We start from the raw sequence: 25,404 nt of genomic DNA, 5'->3' as shown, positions 1-25,404 counted from the left end.
GCCAGTGGTCCGAGTGCCGCTTCCACACAGGCTTACCCACTGCTGTTGGAGGGATTACATGACGCACATACTGATCTGTTGCTCCCGTGCTTGAAAGTCTTCGGTGACTCTCCCTCGCCTTTAGGCTGGGGTCCCAAATTTCCGGACCTGCTGTCTGCCCTCTCCTGGCGCCCTCCTCTGCGCCCCTGCTTGTGTCTCCCCCGCCTGTCCTCAGCCACCCTGCCTAGTTCCTCTGCCTAGTTCCTCGGCGCTGCTGGGCGTCTCCCGGGGCTGTGCTTCCTCTCCTCCTGGCCACCTGCTAGTTCCCTTCAGATCTCAGCCCAAGTGTCACTTCCCTGGGGAAGCCTTTCCCAAAGCCCCAGGCAGGACTTCCTATGTTCTCTCTTGATGAGGCTGTTAGGGAGTAATGCATTGTGTTTGTCACTGACTTGTCCGCTCAGTGAGGATGGGCACTAAGAACTTATGTTTGCCATGGTTTCAAAGATGCTATGATGAATGAGGCTTCATTTTCAGTAAATATTTGCTCTGTGTGCAAACATATGTATACACGCCTGTGTGTATGTGTATGTACACACACGTATATATATTTTGAAGGTTTTTAACTTTTACTCTGGCACCTAAGCTTAGCGTACTTCAAGTAGTTAGAGTTATTTCTTATAAAGAAGGCATTTCTGTGAAAGACGAAACCCATTTGCTGGGTGAATGTGTATCAATCACAGAGCAGTTGCAGGTGGGGCGTGTGGGGAGGATGATGACTTGTGGGGGCCCTCCCAGGGGTGCAGAAACCCTCCCCCTGGACATGGAAGCAGAGCGCACAGCGGCTGAAAGACTGCTGGACGGCAGAAGTGGGTGGAAATGGGGTGGCTCGCTTACGTAATCTGGTATCCGAGGAAAACATCTTCTAGATCTTTCTTTTGTGGCTGGGATTGCACTGGCAGTGATGTCAGGGAAAAAGCAGCCTAGCTTATCTCTGATAATCAAAGGACGGGGGAGTCCATTTGCTGGAGGAAACTAATTTGGGGACCTTTTGGTTAAATTTTTGTCACTTTTTAATGTTTCATGTGCCGCTTCTGCCCCCCACTGTGAGCTATTTCCTGTGAATCTGAGTTTATGTAACTACCTGGTTCATGGTCGTATGTTGGTCATTTGTAACCAGCAGTAAGCTGCCACTGTCCTTAGTTTATAGATCACATGCTATGTTTTTCTATGAACTGTTTCATCATTCCATTACGGCCTCGTCTGGCACACACACATCCACATTGTCTCATGCTTCTTTACACCCTGTGTTTGGTGCTCACTTTTCGCACATACTTCTCTAGCTTTAGAGCACATGTATGGTGTACCCCCCACCCCACCTTGAGTTGCATATGTAATCAGTGTCATAGTTGCCAAGAGCTTGGGTCAGAGCCAGCTTGAAGACCCGTTCCTTCCACCCAAAAGCTGCGGGACTTCAGGCAGGTTATTTCAAGCTGCAGTTTCTCCATCTATAACTGGGACATCTAGCAGCACCTAGCTAATAGGATTATATGAGGATTAAGTAACGCAAGTGTAGCATTCACTACCGCACCTGCTGAGCAGGACAGTCTCTGCAGGTACAGCCCTGTGATGAAGGTCCAAGAAGGACCGAAGAGGCAGCTGGGCAGAAATTTAAAGATTAAAGTCACCATTAGCATGTCACCTGGAGCCAGTGGTTCCTTCGGCCACACTTTTAGGACCCGTGACCTCAGACGTTTCCCTGAATGAGCACTGTGTGTGATCAGGTTGGCGTTTGTTTATGCCCATCCCTCACTCACCCTGCAAGAAAGATGGTGTTACCCCATTTTATGAATGAAGAAATGCAAGCTGAGGGCATTAAGTAGTTTGCCTGAGGTCACCAAGAAAGTGGTAGCAGTTATAATCTAGGCTTGGTCTAGCTCTGCCCTGTTCTTCCTTCTATGCTCTGTACCTGGAGTCCCCATGGGAGGAGAGTGGCCCGCCGCACCACAGGAAAGCCCCAGAAGCCAGTGAACCTAGAGAGGGATCTTCTGTGAGTGCCTCATTCTGCAGATGATGTGCCATGTTGGAGGTAGCTGGGGGGATCCACTGTATTGCTAAACCCCGGAGATGTTTATGTTTTCATGGACAAATATCTCAGCACTGGCCAACTGGTAATGGGTCATTGTGGGTTAGAACAGCATTGTGTCCGAATCTCAGACTGCAGCACGCTGCGGGGGCTCTGGTGAAGCTGCAGCTCACCTGATGAGATTGACTGAACTGGGCCGCCACACTTGTGACTCAAGATGATTTGCTAAATATATTCATTTATCTCTTTTCCCTTCTAAAATCCTACTGAAATGACAGCCGTCAATGAAATGGCATGCAAAAAGTCATCCCGCTCAGCAAAACTCAAAGTGTGGTTCTTGGAAAAGACCCAGAAAGTGGGTCAAGTGATGAGTGAAAATGCAAAGCTTCTGAAATCAGAGGGGTCCTTAATTAAAAATGCAAAGATTGGGCAGCTCAGGTGGCTCAGCGGTTAAGCGCCGCCTTCTGCCCAGGGCCTTATCCTGGAGACCCAGGATCGAGTCCTGCGTCAGGCTCCCTGCATGGAGCCTGCTTCTTCCTTTGCCTGTGTCTCTGCCTCTCTCTCTGTGTGTCTCTCATGAATAAATAAATAAAATATTTTTAAAAATAAAATGAAATAATATAAAATAAATAAAAAATTTAAAAATGGAAAGATTTAGGAAATAGCATTAAAAGAAACTTGAGTATACCAAACTGTATCAATAAATTTAAAACTCAATCATAAAAGAAATTTAAAATTAGTTGAATTGTACACTTTAAATAGGTGAATGGCATGGAATAATAACCAAGCTGTTTAAAAAAAAAAAAAAGCAGGTAATGAAAAGTCCTCAGCTTCCTTCTGCCCTGCAAAAGAGGCCCGGTGTTCAGCCTGTCGATGGGTGTGTTCTGTAAAGCCTTCAAGGAACAGTTTGTGTGTAGGTTGTTTACACAATTTTAGAAAAAGATGATGGGTTCGCAGCTCATTCTGGAATGCTAGCTTGATCCTGACATCCAAACCAGAGGATGGCACACAAATTAGAAAACAAATGATTAAGTTGAAAACATGGGCAGAGCCCCTGCATCAACATCAGCAGAAGGAGCCCCAGGTTGCACAGTGACCAACCTACATGCTGTTCTGGGAATGCAAGAAGACTGCAGTTTATTAAGAAATCATCAAGGAATTAACATCTGCAGGTTAAAGGAACGAGGGCCCTGGTCTACAGAGATCTGTAGATATCGAAATAGCAGTCGATCAAGGTCAACGTATATTTCTATAACAAAATCTTTAAATAAGCCAAAGGAAGAAAAAAAACGTCTTTAAGTTGCTGGAAACCTACTTGCAGAAGCCCCTGGGCAGCTGTGAAGGGGTTGCTGGCACTGTCCCTGCCAGGGAGGCCCCACCCTGCGGACCAGGGGCCCAGGGGCTTGAGCCTCACCCTGCTTCAATGGCCTGTGTCCTAAGGGAACATTGGCTAGGGTGGACGCTTCAATCGTGTGGTCCCAGAATTCGACGCGAAGCTGTTTTAAAATGAATGGGAATCACATGTAATTGCAAGGTCACAGCTTTGTGACGTCCCTTAGGCATTTATTGCAGCCAGTTTTGAGCTGAGAAGACTGTGTGCCTTTACCTACCCACACTTCTTTGCTACTGAGTCTTTGATCGCCCTTCCTGGGAAAGCCAGTGCGCTTCCCTTTTGGTGGGTGGGGATTCTGTGCCAGAACACGCAAAACCAAATGTAAAAAGCATAGAGAGAAAAAAATCTAACACACTTCATTTATCTGGCTGCCTCTTAACAAAAACAAGATCCTAGTTCTTGGAAAACACCAATAAGTGGGTAAACCTTATACCTGTAGAATTATATTTAAGCATTGACTGTGTTAACATTCGTGCTTCTAAGCACTTTAGGAAAACTTCTGTGAGTTTGGGCTTTCCTGTGAAAAGTTCTATGTTCCCGTTTTTGCTTATTTCTTGCTCAACTGTTTTAAGTGGTTTTGTAAAAAAAAAAAATAAAAGACATCATATGTATATAGAAAACGTGTTTCAAAATGTAAAGAATAAGAATATTTTTAAAAAACTAAATTGACGTTCATAGATCGTTCAATGAAATGTCTGTGTTTTAAGTTAAAATTATGAGGATTGGAAATAAGGAGTGGGACAAAATTTTGGTTTCTGGGGTTTTAAGTGAAGTTTGAGGTGACGTGTGGATTTTGTTTTAAAATGTCTTCATCCCGGGGCGCCTGCGTGGTGCAGTCTGTTAAACATCCAACTCTTGTTTTTGGTTCAAGTGGTGATCTTGGGGTCATAAGATCAAGCCCTACCTGGGGCTCTGCGCTCAGTGTGGAGTCTGCTTAAGATTCTCTCCCTCTCCTCTGTCCCTCCTGCTTGTGTGCTCTCGCTCTCTCTCTAAAATCAATCTCATTTTAAAAAATGCTTGCACGCTCCGCTCTTTGAGACGTGAGTTGGGTCTGTTGCTCTGGCCTGTGATGACTTAAGAGCATTGTTCAGTCGTGGTAAATGAAGGAGGCAACATGTGGGGTGGAGTCGGGTGTATGTTGCTGGCCATGGCCGAGCAGAGCATCTTCTCAGTGGTGGCTAGACAGTAAGTGGCATGAGAAGCCGGCCCCCGAGGAGAGGCCACTGGTCCCTTTGAGGGTCCCACCCTTCCCTCGGTCCTAGAAGCCCCCAGTCCTCACAGTAATAAAGTCTGAACTGGCTGGCGGTTTTCGTTTGCCAGGGAGGATGCCCACAGCTGAGTTATGACAGCAGAGCAACAGAAGCAGTCAGTCTCCCGTACGGGCTTGAATTACGTCCCCCAACTTGAAATCAGTCAAGCAGTTTGCAGGGACACTGGCCCAGCGCAGGCGGGATGAACCCTAGCAGGTGCTACAGGTGTGACACATGCTTCGGGAATCAGGAGGTCACTGGAACCAGCCCCTGCTCCTTTCTCTCCTGTCCCCACCAGTGAGCCATCTGCGAGCCACTCCCAGCCAGCCTTCCAGCACCTTCCACCTGCCACCTCATCCTGCCATTTTTTAGACTAATTATCAGTGACAGTCTGTCCTTGGTTTTCATACAGTGAAGGCTAGAAATACCAAAGATTCACACCATCTTAGAATTCATTCTTTTACAAATTCTTCTAAATTAAAATTCTGTGTAAATAGATTATATAAAAAATGATTTATGACTTTAGTGATTATCTCTGAAATGTGAATTCATCAAGTTGTTTTGCTGTATTTTCAGGTTTTAATATATACAATAGTGTGAACATTTTAATGTCTTCTGCAGTTGTATTCAACTCCGTTATATTTTTTTGTCCAAGAGAATTCGGAAATAGTTTCAATATAAAATATGCTGGCAAACACTTTCAAAGCTTTAGATTAATGATGTTGTGCTTTAAAAAAAAAAAAATTACATGGGGCCATTACATAGATGTATTCTTTCTATGACCAAAAAAATGTCCATTTTCAATTCTTCAGTCTTACAAGGGTCTATAAACTTTCTTTACTGATCACTGAATCTAGACTCACCAGTATTTTAAACATGGGCCTCTGTTACAGTTTTTCTCTGGAAGGACAGACACACACAGTACAGGAATCCCGGACTCCTACTCGGCCCTCTGCATTTTCCTTACAAGCCTTTCGTTGACCTGCCTGCTACTCAGCAGGTGTGAGCTCGTGCCAGCACTTTCGAGGAGTGTGGGGGTTGGGAGCCTGGCCAGTGCCTCAGGAGGCTGCCATCTAAAAGGAAAGCAGACCCGTAACTTTGGTGCAAGGCACACGATGACTCCGGACCTGAATTACTCCCGAAGCACGAGTGGCAATGCCAAAATGAGCAGTTACTTCTGACTTGAAGACCCCTCAGGAAACTGTCCGGGCCTTTGAACTCAGTTCAGAGGCTGCATCAGTTTTCCGAGGCCACCATTGCCAAGTCCCACAGACGTGGGAGCTTCGAACAGCAAAACTGGATTCCAGGTGACGGTGGCAGTCCCCCCCTCTGAGGGGCGTCTGTGTGCCCTGCCTCTCTCTCTTAGCTTCTGGAGCCGCATCCCCGGCGGCATTACTCAGCCTCTGCCTCGTCATGTCATCCCGTGGCCTCCTCCTCTCTCTGGGTCTCGTCTTCTCTGTGTCATAAGATCAGAGGTCTTTGGATTTAGGGCCCGGCCTAATCCAGCCTGATCTCATCCCAAGATCCTTACTGTGATTACATCTGTAAAGACCCTTATTCCAAATAAAGTCTCCTTCTGACCTTCCAGCTGGGCATGTATTTTGGGGAACCACTCTTCTGCTAAGAAAAGGCAGGTGGGGTTCCAGAAGCCGGTGGGGGACTGGAAAGTGCTCTCTTAGAAGAGGGAACAGCAGGAGCAGAGCAGAGGCGGAAACCCAGGGAGCACATTCCCAAAGTTGAACTTCCCAAACTTCAAAAACTCCTCTGAAAAGGAAGTCTCCATGCAATCTCAGAGTGGACGACTCGGGAGGCGGGTAGGAGAGGAGGCCAGGAGGGCAGGTGGGGTGTGGTCAGATCCTCTCTGAGGGAAATGCTGGCTTCCATGCATCCCCACCTAGGGTATAGGATTGTTCGCATTAAAACTTAGATGCTGCATTTTTCGGATTCTTTTGCTGACCTTCACAAATGAGACACTTCGGACATATACTTTCTACTTCCCAATAGTGCTTGTTAGCAGTTGTCTCAACCAGCGGTGGGTTCGCATGTTGTTGGAGGGGTGGTGAGATTTCACTGCCTGTGTCATGCTCTCTAATTATGCTTCTGTCCAGCGACATAAAACAAGAGCAAGAATGGAACACTGATAATATCTTAACCTCAGTTACCCTTTGAATAGGGGGAGTCTGAACTTCTTGTGTTCTCAGGAATTTTAATAACACATTCCAAACGACCTGTTATTGTTGAATGGTTTTGGGGTTTGGTTTTTTTTTTCTTTTTTTGTTTTTAGCTTAACTCCACGTTATTATTTTCTATTTCATTGCATATCATTCTGCAGTTGTAATTTGAGACTTCATCATAGGGAAAATAATACAGATGGTGCCACGTACAATCAGAAAGCCAATACTCAGTATAGGGAAGCCATGACAATTGATAATATTTCACTTTATTTTCCTAACTTAAAATACTAATACTTTTGTGATTGACGTTGTCTTCTTACTACAGTAATCATCTCTCTCCTTATTACAGACCAAAATAAATTTTATTATCATTTGTTTTACAGATTTAACATTTTGCTTTCTTTGGTCAAGTTTCTTACATTAAAAAAAAATGTTGTAGGTCCTCCTCAAACCCCACACCCCCAGTCCAGTTGTGAGGAGCATGTCAGACTTTCCAGTTAACGGGCTCCTTCCCGAGTGCCTCCTGGGATTCCTCAAGACCATCAAGACAATTGGAACGTCTGGGAAACCGCCTCAGCCAAGGGGCGCCTGAGGAGCCAGGCTGAATGTTATGTGCCGTCCTGGATAAAAACTAAGGAATTCTGAATGACAAATGGACTTGTGTTAATAACTTGTTATTGTTTTCCTGGTTCGTGAGCTGTAGCAGAAGTACCATGCTAATGTAAGATGGTGGTGATAGATGTTACTCAAGACTGATGTGTGTTCAGGCAAGGACCGAGAGAGGCCCCCTCACCCCAGCATCGCTGATTGAGGAAACTCTCCCAGAGGGGACCCCAGAGGGCCCAGCTCTCCACAGACTCCTGGCTGACATGGGGGCCGTGTGTCTGAGCAAGGAAGTCCTGGGGGGACCTACAGAAAGTCACAGCCAGGGCAGAAGGCTGTCAGAACTTGGAGTGTGCTCCCAGCCACGCACAGATCTGTCAGCCACTGCAAGGGGACACCCTTGGGCTTCCTGACCCATCTTCACATAGTATTGGGTTGTAACTCAAAGTCTAAAATAAATATTATAAATCCACACTGATACATTTAGATAATTCTAGGCAGAAGAATTTCAAATTATTTATGTAGGTGCTCTGCCCTCAACGAGGGGGAGCGTAATTCATGACCCTTTAAGTATGGACTACACATGGTGACGTTTTTGCAAAAACTGCCACATGGAAGGAGGAGAAAGTCTCTCCACAGCAGAGAAACCTGACAGACACTGCCTGAGCCAGGTGACCCAGGTGGTAAGTCATGCTGACAGCACATTCTCTCGATATGGTGGGTTGAGATGGCACTTTACCTTGTGGCCTCCCTCCCAAAACACATGAACCCATGACTGAGATCATGAGAGAAGCATCATACAAATCCAAACTGACCAGCTTTGGGAGAACCCACACTGAAACCAGATGCAATAAAGAGTTACTGAGTTAATTAATGTAGCAGACGAGTGAAATCTTGGTCCTTCAGAGAAGTGATCGGCCCAGAAGGAGAAGAAGTAAAGCTACACAAATGGCCATGAATGAGCTATAAAGTGACAGCTGATGAGAAATACGGGTGGAGTCAGAGGAGGAAGTCATGAGATGTCCTTGCCTTTCTGACCCAGGGCTGGTTGTCCGCCCGTGTCCAGGGTGTCCACCTCATGTCTGCCTGTGTCTGCCCGTGTCCAGGGCTTCTGCCACGTGGCATATATCCAGGTGCCCTCATTCTCTGCCAGTGTGTGTGCTTGGAGGGCAGAGACCGTGCCTGTTGTGTTCACATTTCCGTGTCACCCCCAGGGACAGTGCCTGATAGAGCTAGCACTCCACAGGCCTCTGGCAGACGCATATGCGTGCATAAATGAAGCTGCCCAGTCTCTTGAAAGTGTTGGGGTTCTGGATATAGATTTAAATCCCACCTTAGTTCCTGAGCATATGACTTTAGGCCAGCTCCTTGGTGTCTCCTCACCTCAGTTTGCTCATATAAAGTGAAGAAGTTAAGGCATTCTCCTCCACGTTGTTACGTAAATTAAAGGAGGTATAAGGTATGAAATGCTTGGCCCAGAACGAACACTCATATTCACTTTTTTTGTGGATAATATGGCATTTGAGGTTGGGTTGAAATTGGACAAGAAAGCAAGGATGTTTAAGTTACAACAGAACGAACAAATACAAGAAAGCGAGATTAAATACAGTAGGAACTTCACAGGGAGCTGTTTGCCTAGATGTGGGAACAGGAGGCGGAGAGATGAGGAAGTTCATGGATGCCAGACCAACCCTGACTATTCCACGAGCAGGAGGGGAGATACTTGAGGAGGGAACGGGCGAGGAGGTGATTGGAACAGTAGGATTTTGAATTCTAGAACCTGGAAGAATGGCCAGGATTGAAAATAAAGACATAGTTTGTCATGAAATTGGCAAGCCAGGTGGCACATACAGAGGGTTGACTATAGCAGGACCTACAAAGAATAACGAGCCCCTTTCCATAGTTGGGAAAGTTGGTGAGCGTCATGCTATTTAATACTTACTTTGGTGATTACTAAATACAACAAAGTAATTTTTTCCCCAGATATTTCCCAGGTAGTCTCCATCTTCCCAAAGTGTACAGATCGGTGTGGGCGAAGGGAAAGCTGTCCCTTGGAGGTAGTCTACTCTGTGCTCCACCTTGAAGCCACTTAGGAGTTAGGCCACCGCAGGTGGGGGTGGTGGGCGAGAACGTAGCTCTGGAATTAAGAGGCAACCAGGCTTAGATTCTGGTTCCACAGCTTCTCAGTCTCATCCTTGAGCTACAGTCTACTGCGGGAGGATTTCGTGGGGCCATGAAGAGATGGACCAAGTGTTGAAGATGGAGGAGACAGTAGTTGCAGGCCCCTTGGAAGAAGAGAACATAGCATGCAGCAGGGGACCAAGTGAAGACATTGGAGCTGGAGGCCACTGGGGTGCAGGCACTGGATAGGTGAGGTTAGGGCATTGGAGTGGCCACACCTTCAGGCTAGGGCTCATAGGCCACACCAGGAGCCTTTTTCGAAAGCCGTTCAACTGTTTCCAGCAGAGGCATTACATGATCAGATTTGCATCTCGCAAAAGCATTCTGGATGCAGTGTGGACAGCTTGGAAGCAGAAAGACCAGTTAGGAAGTTGGGGCAATCATTGGACCCAGGCCAGTGGCCCTGGAGGTAGGGAAGTGGGTGGATTAAAGAGAGATTTGTGTTAAACCCTGCAGCACCTCATGATAAACCTGTGAGGGCCAAGGAGACGATGTGACGAGGACGAAGCCTAGATTAAGCGTAGATTTCTATACCATCGGATGGATGGTGGTGCCACACAGTTCACTTATCAGTATGCTGGACCACCCTAGATCATTGCCAACTGCCCACTACATTTACAGAGATTTAAATAACCCGTGTATTCACATGGTTACCGTTTTCAGTGCTTTGTCTCCTTGTGTGGATCCATTTTTCCATTGAGCATTTATGTAAATTACATATTTTATTATTTATAAATTATGTGTTTGTTTTTAGTAGTGCTGCTTTCTGTGACCTGGCTCACCTCACCTCTTTTAGATCTGGGAGCTTTTTTGTCAATTCTTTGGTCTTTTCTATGTAAGAAAATCATATGGTCTGCCAGTAAAGACAGTTTTGCCACCTCCTTTTCCATCCATACACCTGTGTGTCTCCTTACTGTCCGGGCGAGGGCCTCCAGAGCCATGTGGAATAGAATCAATCCGCGTGAGCACTCTTGCCTTTTCGCTCTCGCGAAGCCCGTCCCAGCATCCACTAAGTCTGCCGGCTTCTCGTACGCCCTGTCCAGCTGATGAGCAAGTCCTTGGTTGTTGCTGATATTTGCCTTTTTCTCTTTCCTTTTTAGCAGAAGACTCAGAGAGTGGTGTTTACATGCGCTTCATGAGGTCACACAAGTGTTATGACATCGTTCCCACAAGTTCAAAGCTTGTGGTCTTTGATACTACTTTACAAGTAAGTGTGCACAGTTTTCACGACCTGCTGGCATGCTGTCCGGGTGACACCAGCAGATGCTTGCTGAGCACTTTGCATATGTCAGGTGTCACGCTGAACTTTTGTCTGCATTCTCCACCCCCCCACACACCCCCACACCCCCACACCCCCACACCCCCTCGTGGGAGGAATGTGCTGTCACTGTCCTCTTTCTCCAGAGAAGGAAACTCAGTTCTGGAGTCAAAGGACTTAAATCACAAAGTTAAGCCCACAAATTCTAGAATTTAGTAACTTAACCCACAGAGCTGGTGAGTAATGGGATCTGTCTTGGACATTAGAGCCTGAGCTGTATGTCTCCCTCAGTATATCCTGATCTTTTAGTTATTTAGTAGAATATATAATAAATTAATTTGAGATCGTATTGTTTAAAAAGGAAAAATGACTAAGGTAGATGATCTGAGAAAGAACTGTATTGATCTCTTTTAGCAGAAAAAATTGAACCTGATCACTTTGGCATTAAACTTGTGCTTATTGCAGCTCATTCTCTACCAATCATATATGGAAAGTCCTGAATGATATATTCACCATAACAGTCACATTACATCCGATGTAATAAACATGTATATACACACAGGTATCTAGTGTCTCTGTACATAAATCTGTACAAAGGAGTAGCTTCACTTTTGCTCCCAAAAGCAGCCGCTGAGCCAGGAGTTCTTGGACAGTGGGTGCTTTTTTAGGGTGTGCCCCCGGGAGACCCCCTGCAGGGCCAGGGAGGACTCAGAAAGGCCCTGCCAGGGTAGAACTCAGGTGAAGGCCCACAGACCATGGCCTCAGCTGGCTTCTTGGCAGAACTGGGGTGGGGGCAGGTGCCATTCTGAGCTCACCCCAGCCTCTCAGTTCATCCTGGGTGATACATGCCCAGACTCAGCTGGCTCTGCCCCACGCTCTGGGGCCTGTCCTCACCTGTCCCCCAGCCTGGTCTGCTGTCCCTCCTGCAGCTACTCCTGTGGCCACTCAGAGGACACCTGGGCTCCCCAGGCCACTTTGCCTGCACTTGGTGTGTGCTACACAGGACTCTCGGGAACGTGAAAACAGCTTTGTTCTTGTTTAATTTTATTTTCCAGCTGTGGTGGGGTTTTTTGTTTTGTTTTTTTTTGTCATCATACAGAAATACAGCTGATTTCTGTAAATTGACCTTACATCCTATGACTTAGCTAAATTTACTTCAGACCAGGTAACCTTCAAGGTTTCTTCTAAACCCCTCGGATTCTCTGATTCTTTGACACAACAAGAAAGCATCCACTACAGTAATACATAGGGAACTTGACAGATAGTAACTTCAAGAAATACGGTCTTCACAACTGTAACCATGGATTTCAGCAGTAAAATAGCTAGAAATTCTCAATTCCCAAAGTAAAGAACTACTAGATCAACCCATCTCACCTTCGCTCCCATTCCCCCAAAGGCTTATCACTTTCTTAAGAGCCAGATCTCCTGACGCTAGGTTTCCCACCAATAGAAAAGTGATGGCTGGCAAGATCCATGTCCGCTTTCACTCCTACTCAGCTTTTCCCTTGCCATGGAATTGACTTCCTTCCGAATTTAAAATTTACCCGAAGTGCATGATACGTGAAAAATGTGATGTTTTGTGGGTTGTCGGAGGTCGCTGATCCAGTAATATCACTGCCTTAATTAAACAAGCTGTGCGTGCATCATCCCCTGGAAGTCCTGAATCCTGTGAGACTGTTGGCTTAGAAGGAACTAAACTTTGTTACCAGGGAAATAGGGGGCAAGGGTTATTGTGGGTAGAGCAAAGTTAAACATGCATTTGAAAGGTGTATTTTCTAGACGTAGACTGCAGTAGTCAACGATGCATCTCGAGAGTGAAGAAAGCAAGCAGAGAACACAGCATGGGGCTTCAGAGAACCAGAAACAGCCTACATATCTCGAGATTGGTGAAATAAATCCCAGTTATAGGCATGTCATGGAATACGACTTCTTGCAGCCACTAAGAAGAACAGAAGAAATATTTGTCAAGAGTATGTTTTTAAATAAAAAAGCAAGTTGCAGAATCATACAAGTATTGTGACCACGTTATCCTGAGGGTACAAAGTGTCAGAGCCCTGACTTCTAGACGCACAGAAACCAAGAGGACTAGAAGAGACAAATGAGAAGAGGTGAATGAAAGACTCCCCAGATGAGAGGAAAGAACAGCCTTGGACGTAGCTTCAGCCTCCAGCTTCTGTCTTTGAGAGGCCAGCTCAGCCTCCTGTGCTTGGGTTCGGCAAAATTCCCATTTCTTTTTTTTTTTTTTTTAAGATTTTATTTATTCATAAGAGACGCAGAGACAGAGACACGGGCAGAGGGAGAAGCAGGCATGCAGGGAGCCCGATGTGGGACTCAATCCCGGGTCTCCAGGATCAGGCCCTGGGCTGAAGGCAGCGTTAAACCGCTGAGCCACCCGAGCTGCCCAAAATTCCCATTTCCTACTCAGATTAACCAAGCACCAGCCTCCATCTGTGTTCTGGCTGTCTCCCTGTCCTGACAGCGGAAACCAATTGTACCACCTGCAGTTCTGCCCACCTGGGGTCCTGTAGCTGCCCGTTTTCAGTGGGTACCACGGCTGTGTCCCCACCTGGGGCCAGCCTGCCCTGAGCAGCATCTGTGAAGCCAGCCAGTTCTTTCCCCAGCAGCAGCCATCTGAAGGAGCACCCCTATAGGCATGGGAGGAACAAGAGGGGGCTCACAGGCCCCTGTGCAAGCCCTGTCCCTGAGCCACCGTTTCCACTAGCTGAGCCCTGGCTGCCACGCACACTCGGCAGTTTGCCCGACAGGCAGGGGACACCCGGGCACAGTGAGCACTCAGGCTGCAGAGTCACTCGGCATTTTGCAGTTGGTTCCAGCTCTACCAGGGCCCTATAGCCAGCCAGCAGTTGTTTCTCAGAAGGAAAGTATCTGCAAAAGAAGGTGTGGGTTTTTGCTGCTGTTGTTCTTAACCCTGGACATGTGCCATGGGCCTTCATAGAGGATCCCTGGTGTTGGTGTTGACTTTGAGGTGATAGGCCCATGTGGACAAGGAGCCTTCCCTCGCTCTGGTTCACTCTGCTTATATAGACCATGCAGTGAATGTGTCAGAGTAGCCACTTTGTGGTACATGTTGCTTCCGAAAGACCTACCTAGTGATGGCTGGCTGGCAGGGTGTGTGCAGAGCAACAACTTGAATTCGCTGTTGCTAATGCTCACAGCCTCCCTTACCCTGGAAACTCCCCTTCTGATTTTCTTATATCTCACTGAGGCATCATCTGAAGTATCACTACTTCATGCCCATTGGATCCAGTCAGCACAGTGTCCTCAACGTAGCGGGCCCATGTGGCATGTGGAATGTCAAAATGAGCATCTCTGCAGATGCTCAAAGGCCGAGAGCAGGAAGGCAGCGTAGCCTCCAGGACATGGTGAGTGTCCTGTGGCAGGTCCAAGCAGACCGCTTCTGTGGATCTTCGTAAGTTGCCATGGAGAGAAAGTATGTATCCAGATGGTAGTGGCATGGCCCCCAATGTGCCACATCTGGGACAGTCACCGCAGTTGGTCACCATGTGATCAAGCTTACAGTAATGCATGTTTGGTCCAGAGATTCGGTCACAGGCCAGACAGGAAAGGTCTGGAGCCGAGAGACAGCAGCCTCCTAAGGGAATAGAGAGGGAGGGCGTGTCCCAGCCCTTCCAGAGAAGCCTGATAGTTGAGAGAAAGCTAGGATGTTGCTGCTTTCAGATTCTAAACGGTGACACCTCAGGAGTGAGGAGAGGCTCAAAAATAAACAAAACTTCCCAAGACTGAGGGGGGAGCATTAAGAATTACGTAGGCCTTCCCTCACAATGGCAAGATGACTTTTTTTTTTTTAATTTTTTTTTTAAGATGACTTTTTTAGCAACACTCTACAAACTATTTTTACTAGAATGTTTATTCTAGAGTAGTTGTAGATTTCTAGAAAAGTTGTGAAGTGAGTGTGGATCTCCCAGGCACCCCACGCCCGGGTTCCCCCATTCCCGCCATCTGTCATCAGTGTGGCAAACACTGGTCACAATTCCCAAACCAATATTGACACATAATTATCACCTAAAGCCTATAGTTCATTCAGATTTCCTCACTTTTTACCTGATTTTTCTGCCCGAGGATCCCACCTAGGTTATTCTATGACATTCGGTCATCACGTCTCTAAGGCTCTTCTTGGCTGTGGCAGTTTTTCAAACTTTCCTTATTTCTGTGGCCTTAACGGTTCTGAGGAGCATTGAGCAGGTGCTCTGTAGGATACCCCGCTGTTGGGATTTACCTGATGTTTTTCTCACCATCAGACTGGGATTATGGGTTTTAGAAGGAAGACCACAGAGATAAGGTGCCATTTCATCCCGTCACATCAAGGGTGTGTACTATTTGAGCGTCTCATCGCTGTTGACCTTAACGTGGGTCACCTGGCTGAGGTGTCTTCGTCAGGTTTCTCCACTTCCATGCTGCTCTCATAGAAGGAAGTCACTGGGTGTGGGGCTGTGCTCCACCTCCTTGAGGGCACAGTGGCTACCTAAGTTAGTTGCCTCTGCAAAGGCATTGTGCCTTCTCTCCAGTTTATTTATTCAATCATTTATGTCAGTATACATTTGTGAATGTATGTATTCCATTCAGTTATGATCCATCACTAGTTTGTTGCTCAGACTATTTCAATCAATGTAATTTTTTTTAAAAAATGAAAGAGTAAATGAAGGTTGCTTATTTTAAAAGCAAGAAGAGGGGTGGGGTGCCTGGGTTAAGCGACCTACTCTTGATTTTGTCTCAGGTCATGATCTCAGAGTCATGAGGTCAAGTCCCACTTTGGGCTCTGTGGTGCGTGAAGCCTGCCAAGATTCTCTCTCCCTCTCCCTGAGCCCCTCCCCACCTCTTCAAAAAGTAACTAAATAAAAATAAATAAAAGCAAGAAAGAATGAGGAGACCAGGCCTGTTGCTCAGGCTTCATGCTGCAGGTGCCACTGATAAAGGGAAAGTAAAACTCTTTGGCTCTTTTTGTGCTTTTTTTCCCTATCAAGGAAAGTGATCTTGAAAATGGAAAAAGTACAGTAAATGGTGATTAGAGGAAATTGAAGCCTGAGATGGGTGTAGAGATTACAGGAGGGTGCCTGTCTGCACTAAACCAGTTTGCTTTCTGACCCAGATGAATCACATTCTGGTGTAATAAAAGGACATAGAAAGCAGATTGCCAAGCTGTTAGTGATATCAGAGGAATTGTGAAAAGTGTTCTGTGCCCCAGGCTAGAGATGAAAGAAAAGATTGGGGTGGGGAGCCTGTGGGTGGGGAATGTGGTGCCAGTCCCAGGTAAGACGTGTGAATGAATTATTAGTAGAAGTAACAGAAGTAGTCATCTCCAGTCACCTCCAGTCATCTCCAGGAACCTGTCCTGAATCGACAAGAAAGGTCACAGAGGTCAAGCCCGATTTCCTTTTTGGACAGTTCCATAGGTGAGGGAAAAGCAGGACAGGCACATCTGGGTGTCAGCTAGACAGCTGACAGAGCCCAGCATGGTGTCCTGATGGATGAGATGCAGAACTGCAGGCTGTCAGCTCAGGGAGTGAATTAATGGCTCATCATGGACCTCAGAAGAATGTTGATTAGATCTCAGCCTGGAGCAGGGTTTCCAGTTGGCCTTGGATGCCTCTTGTGCACCATTTTAAAATCCTTTTGTGACTCTGGCTACCCCTCGCCTCACGTGGGTCCTGTGGGGGGCGGTGCCTCAGCCCTGCCGGCCAGCACCCCTCCAGCCTCCTTAGCCAACGGAGGATAGAAGCCAGCAGGTACACACCTCCACCTTGCATCCACAGGGTGGACTGTCCGCAGAAGATCCCCAGGGGAACCGAGTCATCTCATCATACCTGTGGCCCGTCAGCCACCCACCAGCCTGCTGGCTCACCCTGGCCTGTTTCCCGCCTATCCCCCACACCTGCTCCTGGGGTCACATTCCCACATTCCCAGGTAAAGGACGTGGGAGCCAGGCTCTGCTTTCTGGGGAACCCAAGACAAGCAACATAGGATTAACTCTGCTCATCAGCATTTGGGACAGTGACTTCAATACTGACTGCTGATGGCATCACCTCATTCACAGGTGGAATGACTGAGGATAAAATCCAGAAAGATTCTTCAACAAGCTAAATTATTCTCAGGACCAATGAATAAGTAGCTGGGATGCAGAACGAAGGACATGACAGCATATCAGTGTTCCAGAAAAGAATAAAGTGGGGGTGGGGCGGTGGGCAAAGCACTGTGAGGACGAACAGGCTGCAACCCTGCTCTCAGCAAACCCACGCTGACCTGGGAGGGCACCTGCTGACCCCACAGGCAGCGTGCAGCACGCTGGGGACCCGTGTGTGGGTTTTCAAAGGAGATCTGGGTGACTTCAAGGGTCAGGGTAGTACGAGAAAGCTTACAGTAAAGCACAGCAGCCTCTGTCACCGTTCCTCACACTCCTGCCACATGGCCCAGAAACAGCCAGTTCGGCTATGGAATCTAGACTGGAAGACTGGACTGCCATATGACCTCGGGGTGTGGACCCCAGGCACATTTTCCTTCCGGGTTGGCAACCAGCTGTTCCTGTTCCTTGTGTCGCCTCCTTTGTGCCCTCCTCTCTGGTGTTGCCAGGCTCTGGTGGCCATGAAGTCTTTCCTGGCCTGCCATCGTTATTTTGACAGTTGTTAGTTTTAGTCACTGCCGAGCCTAGCGGAGACTAGTTATGTTTATGTTTCCCTTTGTGCACAATTCAGTATTACTCCTGGAGTTTAGAACTCTTATTTTGACCATCTATGCCTTTCAAAACCTTCCAAACTTCTTGATGGAATTTTCTGGGAGGTCAGACCTGTCGGACACGTTTTCAGGTCCATTTGGAGCCACTCCTTTGGGTCCGTGGTCTTTCTGCTCCCCAGCCTGCTCATCGCTGTCTCCCGAGGCCAGGGATACTACATCCCTCTCCTTCATTGCAGCCCCTGTCTTTTGAACACGTACTTTCTGCTTCCTTGATTTGTTCCCTCTTTTGCGGGGGAACAGATTTTCCCGTAGACTTTCCCTTGGGCTACCGTGACACACCAGCACAGCCTGGGGGGTGTAAGCAGCAGGGATTTACTTCACACAAGTGGGGAGGCTGTGAGCCCTGCATGGAGCGGTGGTCGGTTAGGGTCCCCAGGGAGGACTCCCTTCCTGGCTTGCAGATGGCTGTCTTCTCACTGTCCTCATAGCCCAGAGCTCTGCCACTAATCCCATCGTGGGGTCCCCACCCTCATGACCTCACCTAAACTGAATCGCTTCCAGAAGGCCCCACCTCCAGATGCCGTCACTATTGGGAGTGAGGGCTCCAGCATATGAATGAAGCCCTCATATGTCCCAGGGACAGATGCATGGCAGGTAATTGTGTGCAATTTTAAGTGTCTCAATGTCTCATACTCACTGTATAGAGTGCTGTATATAGAATTCCATAACGAAAATAATTTTTAGGGCAGCCCAGGTGGTTCAGCAGTTTAGCACTGCCTTCAGCCCGGGGCCTGATCCTGGAGACCCTGGATTGAGTCCCACGTCGGGCTCCCTGCTTGGAGCCTGCTTCTCCCTCTGCCTGTGTCTCTGCCTGCCTCTCGCTCTCTCTCTTCTCTCTCTCATGAGTAAATAAAATCTTTTAAAAAATAATTTTTATTTAGAATTTTAAAGGCATCATTCCGTTGCTCTGGATGCAGGTATTAAAGAGAAATCGGTTGTGATTTTTTAAAATTATTCTCCAGCTTATTTAAGATTTTATTTATTCATGAAAGACAGAGAGAGGCAGAGACACAGGCAGAGGGAGAAGCAAGCTCCATGTAGGGACCCGACGTGGGGTCCAGGATCACACCCTGGGCTGAAGGCAACGCTAAACCGCTGAGCCACCTGGGCTGCCCTATTCTCCAGCTTTATAAGAGTTTTCCCTCTTATAAAATTTATAAAATTTGGGGATTTTCTCTTAAACCTGGTAATCCAGAATCTCATACTAATGTGCCTCATTGTGGCCTTTGTACTCCTCCTGCTGGTCACACCATATGCCTTTGGAACCCAGTGCCCACACCTGTTGGGTCTGTTCCTTGAGGCCCATCTCCAGTAATCATCCTCCTACTGTTTCCTCTCTCTGGGACTTACAGGAGTGGGTCTTGGGCTCCCTGAATTGACCCTTTAATATTCGTATCCTGTCTCTCTTTTTGCCTTTTTTTTTTTTTTTTGGGTAGGAGCTTGATTGTTTGTTTTTAAAGATTTTATTTATTCATAAGACAGGGTGGGTGGGGGAGAGAAAGGCAGAGACACAGGCACGTGTGACTCTATCCCAGGTCTCCAGGATCAGGCCCTGGGCTGAAGGCGGCGCTAAACTGTTGAGCCACCGGGCTGCCCTCTCTGCCTTTTGGCTCTGCTTTGGGGAAGTTTTGTTTTGTTTTCTTATCCCTCCGGGTTATAGAACTATAGCCAGGGCTTGTGCAGCCTCCGCGTTCAGGGTCCTGTCAGGGGGCTGCTGAGTCTTGGCTGCCTGTTGGTAATCACGGGTGCGCACCAAGACCGCATGTGGACGCACCAGGGGGCTTCTTGGTAGGCCTCACTGATCTTTCTCATCGGTGGCGCCCAGGCATCTGTATCCGTATGCTGCAGTTACAGAGCAGTTTCTCCAGAAAATGGCCCTTTGGTGGTGGTGGCGGCCGGTGGCTGTGGCTCTTTCCTGATCTGAAACAGTCTCTTGTTTTTTTCTGGCCCTGGGACTTTAGGGTCCAGGGAGTGGTCTGGGCCCCCTGCCACCACCCCGCCCCTATGAGGCTTTGTCACTCATTAACCTCCCTGCATCTGCTTTCTCTCCCGCCGCCCTCCCCGTTCATCCCAGTTCCAGCTTCCATGGCCTGTAGCTTGGGGCTGACTTTTCAAGGGGAAGAGTTGTCAGAAATGTTTTTACTATGCCATTTTTAAGCTGAAGGAGACACAAGGGAAACTGCCGAGGTAACAGGTCGAATGAGGTGTGGTGAGAGGAGGGAAGGCAGGGTCCACTCTGACCGCAGTGACGCGGGGAAGTTTGCTTATGGAGTTAGAAGGTAAAGGTCAGCTGAGTTTTAACAGGTAGAATTGAAGGTAAGTTCACTTGAAGGAGAAGGAATTTCATGACATCGAAGCACAAAAAAAAAAAAAAAAAATCAACCAGTTTACCATGTCAGCGTGGAGGTCTTGGACCCCTCACCTTGGAAGCTGGACGCCCTCACGCAGCTCCCGAGGGACAAGAGAGATGCCTCGGGTAGTGTGAAATCCACTGGACAAGCTCTGGTATAAAAATCCAATAAGAAGCCAAATTAGGACAGTTTTAAAGAGCTTTAGCTGTCCGTCAGCATTAATTTTAAAAGCCCCACTTAATTACTGAAAATCGGGGTAAAACCATACAGAGAGCAGTGAAGCCTCAGAGAGGAACCTGATTCCCATTTTCTCGGAACACAAATGTTCTACTTGGTGTTAGGCGTTAGAATCTCTTAGAGCTTACTGTTGTAAAAAATCATTTCGGGATCCCTGGGTGGCGCAGCGGTTTGGCGCCTGCCTTTGACCCAGGGCGCGATCCTGGAGACCCGGGATCGAATCCCACGTCAGGCTCCCGGTGCATGGAGCCTGTTTCTCCCTCTGCCTGTGTCTCTGCCTCTCTCTCTCTCTCTCTCTCTCTCTGTGACTATCATAAATAAATAAAAATTTAAAAAAAAATCATTTCTACATCAAAATTGTATTTGCCATCTTTTACTTTCCTAATTATCACATTTGGTTGTTTGGAAATTATACGAAAAAGTAAATTTTAAAACTGATAACACTTTAGGCAAATTGCATACCAGTTGAAGTATTCACAGGTACTCGGCCCCCACGGGGAGCGCTCTGTCCTGCACGTTGGAACCCGATTGTGCCAGTCTTCTTTTTATCCTGTTTATTGGTTAATTGGTAACACCCTGTGCCTTCTGTAATTGTGAAGAATTTTCTGAGGAGAGTCTTAAATTGCACTTCAGCTCCACGCACGTGGTGTGAGAAAGCCAGGTGTCGGAAGGCTTGGTGATGCTGAGGGCAGCCGGCTCTGCTCAGGGCACCCTGGGTGGGTGTCGCCCACCTCGAAGTGTTGTCTTGGGTCTTTGGAGCACAGCACCGGGACTCCCTCCACCACGTATGGACCGGTCAACAGTGTCCGGGGGTGAAATGAAAACCGTGATTCTTTCTCCATCGGCTTCTGGCCGGATCGCTCTAGGGTGCAAAATTAGAGCATTTGTTCTTTTCGGTTCTTGGTGTTGGCACTGTGCTGAATATCCTCACGTTCAAGCCCGGTTGGTCTGCGTCGTCACTTGTGAGGAAAACATTATCTGTTAGTCCTGTTTTGTAACTTAAAGGAAAACATTATCTGTTAGTCCTGTTTTGTAACTTAAATCGCGGAGGCTCAGAGAGGGTCAAGGCCCTGAGCCCACGGAAGCGTCTAGTTGGTCTGGCGACTCACCCATTGAAAAGCGGGAGGTTTTTTACTTTCAAGTGTTTTCCTTCCTGTTCGTCGGTTTTACCTTCTCTTGCAGAGGTGATGGAGCTTTTCACGTTAAATTCTTAACATTCTCCTTGCCTTAACATTCTGGTTTGAAGACGATTCAAAAAAATCCCAAAATGACTGTGGAGCTTGAGTCACAGGCTGCTCTTTGGGGAATTGTAGCTTCTCGAATCTTGCTCCTGTGGTGCACGCTGGGCTCTCAAACAGGGATCTGTATGTGCTATCCAGCTTCTGTAGTTACTTCATCTTGGGCAGACTTGCAATGGGATGGGTTTTTGGCAGCTGTGGTCACTTAGGGTGCCATGGAGGATCTGTGTCTCTGCCTCTCTCATGAATAAATAAAATCATAAGTTAATTAAAATAAAATCTGTTTATCTGTGACTTCTCCCCCATATTCTTTTTATGATATCTTCTAGTATTACAATCAAGGCTTCCCGGAGTGTCATTCAGGTTGAAATAGCAGACCTTCCAAATGGGCCCACCATCCCTGGGTGCCACTTAGTTACATGAGCAACATAAATGTTTTTGTGATTCTTGATCTGAGAGGTGGTTCAAAAAATACTTGACGAGTTTACGGATGTCACTGAGTTGCTGTTTCTCTGCTGTGTCATCCGACTGGCCCTACATCTCTTCTCAGTCCAGTGCTGTTCATTCAGCTGACAGATGGAATCCCCAATGGTCTTATACCTCATCAAGACACGGTGCTGGCCTGGGCTGAGCCGAATATAGACAATAATTAAAGAGATTTCCTCACCCGCCCATTGTCCCTGGATTCACATGGGTCAACCAAGCATCTATGTAACTCCCGCCACACAAAGCCCAGATGTGTCATAATAAAGGCATAAACAGTTGCTGAATTATTAATCTTAGTTTGATGAGAAGCTCTGGGTTCCTGTAATTCTCTCATTTCTTTGTTCTTAAGTTAGCAGGGGTTTGGAATACAGAGGGAGAGAGAAGAACCTTTTTCTTTCTTGTTAAAAAGAAAACTATACCACACTGAAATTTTGTCAAAGAAACACTGTCACTGTCCCAGCTCCTTAATATAGTTTAATTTTTTGCTTCTCTTTGACCTTTTTCATTTAAAGACATTTTATATAATTATAATGTATAGTTTTATAGTCTGTGTTTCTTACTGCCATAAACCCTCTTTCTTTTACTTTAATATGGTGTTACAATTGGATACTTTTTTCCCGTTGGTAATCCAGTATTTAATATATTTTTTGTTGGGGGCATATATTTTTCCAATTTCAATCTTAGAGATAATGCCACATTGAACATCTTTGATTCCTACTCCTAAAATTTAGGATGACTACATGATTTGTGATTCTTGATACAAGCTGTGGCTCAGAAAATATCCTAATGATGTCCAATGCCACCAGTGGTTTTACCTGCATTAGATGCTATAACTGAACAATATTGGCCTATTTAGTAGCTCTAAATGATACTTTGACCTTGCTTTAGTCTTCATTTCTTCAGTTATTAATAAAGATCAACATTCTTCCTGTGTCTGTTTGCTCTGGGTATTTAAAGAGTTATCTTGAGCACTGAGCTGCTGGTTTTTAACAACCACACCCCACACACACATACACCTGGCGCCCAGAGGAGGGGGGTTTGTAGCGGTGGCTCACGGAGACCCCTCACATGCACGTAGCCTGAACAGAGCCTGGCCCATGACAGGCACATGCTGCATGTTTGTCTCCACATGATACAAAAGTGCACGTATGTTACATCTCTCAACCTCTTCTCAGCCTCCAGGACGTGAGAAAGGACACTTGCTTGTTTTGTTATTGAACATAGGAGAGACATATTATCATTTCAGCTTAGCTTGGTGTAACTTCAGCGTTTTCACATGAATAATCACACATAGGAGAAATTAAACTGAAGTGTAATTCTTTTATATGGTTTTAATTATATCCAGTCTATGTCTACAAAATCTAGAGATAAAAATCTTTGAAGTTAATTGTGTTGTTTCAGTTTCAAAAAATTTCCAGTCCTTATATGCCTTTATGTATAATACAAAAGCGGGCACCTGGGTGTCTCAGTTGGTTAAGTATCTGCCTTCGGCTCAGGTCATGTCATGATCCCAGGGTCCTGGGGTCCAGCCCCACGTTGGGCTCCCTCCCCAGAGGGGAGCCTGCTTCTCCCTCTGCCCCTACCACCCGCCCTCCCCGCTTGTGATCTCTCACTCAAAGAAATAGATAAAATCATATATATATATATATATGTATATATATATATATATATGTATGTATAAAATACAAAAGCATTTTTACCAGTGTTAGTAAAATCAGTTTAGCCTCTTAAACTAAAAAGCTCAAACATTGAAGATAATTGGTAAGATCTGGTTGGGTATTTTAGTTGAAGGTATTTTCCCCCTGGCATAATGGACTTTATGTTTTTGTTTCTGTTTGTCTTTAGGTGAAAAAGGCCTTCTTTGCCTTAGTAGCCAATGGTGTTCGAGCAGCACCGCTGTGGGAGAGTAAGAAACAAAGTTTTGTAGGTAAGCATCATGGGCCTGGGGAGGAATCTGAAATGGGAACCTGAAAGAAAGCCTAAGGTATCCTAATTGGTGCTGGTTTGGAATCCAGCCTTGAAAACATATTGCCAAGCTGAGGAACTTTATGGCTTTTACGTCCTGGGTTAAGGTGGGGGTCACCAGGAAATTCAAAACACTTACATATTCCTACTGAGTTTCTTTTTCATATTTGTCCAGCTTCTTTTGATTCAGTACCCTTTTGGCTCCCTGAAGGAGCTTACATGCCTTTGCCAGTTCCCACAAGCATAGGGAACAGGGTGCGCAGGGGACCCTGTGCCCAGACACCTGACTTCGGGCCTCTTTTGCTCACGTGTCCGTGCCTGAAGACAATCCCCGCTTCTTTGGCAGACACCTTACTGATGGTGCAAATGAAGTGATGTACATGTGATGGATGTCTGTGGTAAATCATTGCTCTCCTATCAGAAATATCCCCAATTTCATAATTTCTCATCTCACAGATCATAGCAGACAGTGATGTTGTCTCTCCCAGGGTGCATCACATTATTTTGAAATTACCAATTTATGTCTGCCTCCCACTCTAGGTGACAGTTTCCTCAAGGACAAGTTTCTTATCTTCATCTTTGTAGTCCTGGTGTCTGGCACGTAGTAGGCACTTAATAAATAGGCGCTAAATAAATAAAGAACCAAGGTTTGTAGAGTGCTTTTCAAGAAACAATCCAGTGCCCCCAGAAGTGTCATGTGTCTAAAGCTTTTGGAATTCCCTTACCTTATTTTAAAGCATTTTAAATTATTTACATATAGCTGCAAGTCTTTTGTGATGTTTTATATTAGTAAGCTTTCTAACATTGAATTACCAGATACTATGGTTGATTCCTTTGTACTTAGTGTCAGGTTTAATTTCAGCGAAATTTATCTTAGTTTGTTGTAGATAATTAACAGGCTAATAGTCCTAAATAATATATAAGTAATATACTTTTAAAGTATATTTTAGAAGGTTTTCTGGAAACTATTCCAGGTTTGCTTATCATATGAAATTTTTCAGTTTTATATTTAACATATAATTCTTTGTTTCAGGAATGCTAACAATTACAGATTTCATAAATATACTACATAGATACTATAAATCACCCATGGTAAGTGCCAGAAACCCTATGTCACTCATTGGAGCTGTATATATTTCTGTATATGTGCAGAGGGGTGGCAGTGCTGGTAGTTGATTTTTACAAATATATATAATGTGCAGGGCACTTCGGTGTAAATCAGTCACTAAATTTATGATCTTTAGCAGCAGCCTGGGCTTGTTGCAGAATTGTGACTGCATGGACCCATGGGTGAAGGCAACCCCTCACACCACCCTGGCCCAGTGGCTGTTGACGGCCTCCCTCGAGATGAAAATACCACCAAGTTTATGACCCCAGGCCTGTCGATTTGCATGCAGCTTCATGCACTGACCCCCCCCCTAGATTTTTTTTTAAACAA

General features: G+C 46.2%; 1 protein-coding gene across 36 annotated transcripts in view; it reads left to right on the top strand.

Moving 5' to 3' along the window:
* The window catches only part of PRKAG2 (protein kinase AMP-activated non-catalytic subunit gamma 2), a 268,436-nt gene that overhangs the window by 216,284 nt on the left and 26,748 nt on the right, over window positions 1-25,404 (top strand). For 19 of the 36 annotated variants that reach the window (XR_012002516.1, XR_012002514.1, XR_012002510.1 and 16 more), the window contains 3 exons: window positions 10,764-10,870; window positions 23,847-23,928; window positions 25,000-25,058. Coding sequence is in view for 29 of the 36 variants with exons in the window: in XM_072763173.1 (XP_072619274.1) it covers window positions 10,764-10,870; window positions 23,847-23,928; window positions 25,000-25,058 (248 nt within the window). In the remaining 7 variants the exon portion in view is untranslated. The remainder of the gene's footprint in view (window positions 1-10,763; window positions 10,871-23,846; window positions 23,929-24,999; window positions 25,059-25,404) is intronic. The other 17 variants (XR_012002508.1, XR_012002515.1, XR_012002511.1 and 14 more) reach the window with 1 other exon arrangement.

This window comes from Vulpes vulpes, chromosome 7 (genome assembly GCF_048418805.1).
Source record: "Vulpes vulpes isolate BD-2025 chromosome 7, VulVul3, whole genome shotgun sequence".
NCBI classification, from domain to species: Eukaryota; Metazoa; Chordata; class Mammalia; order Carnivora; family Canidae; genus Vulpes; species Vulpes vulpes.
Note: the sequence above shows the minus strand (reverse complement) of the source record. Positions and strands in the feature narration are given on the sequence as shown.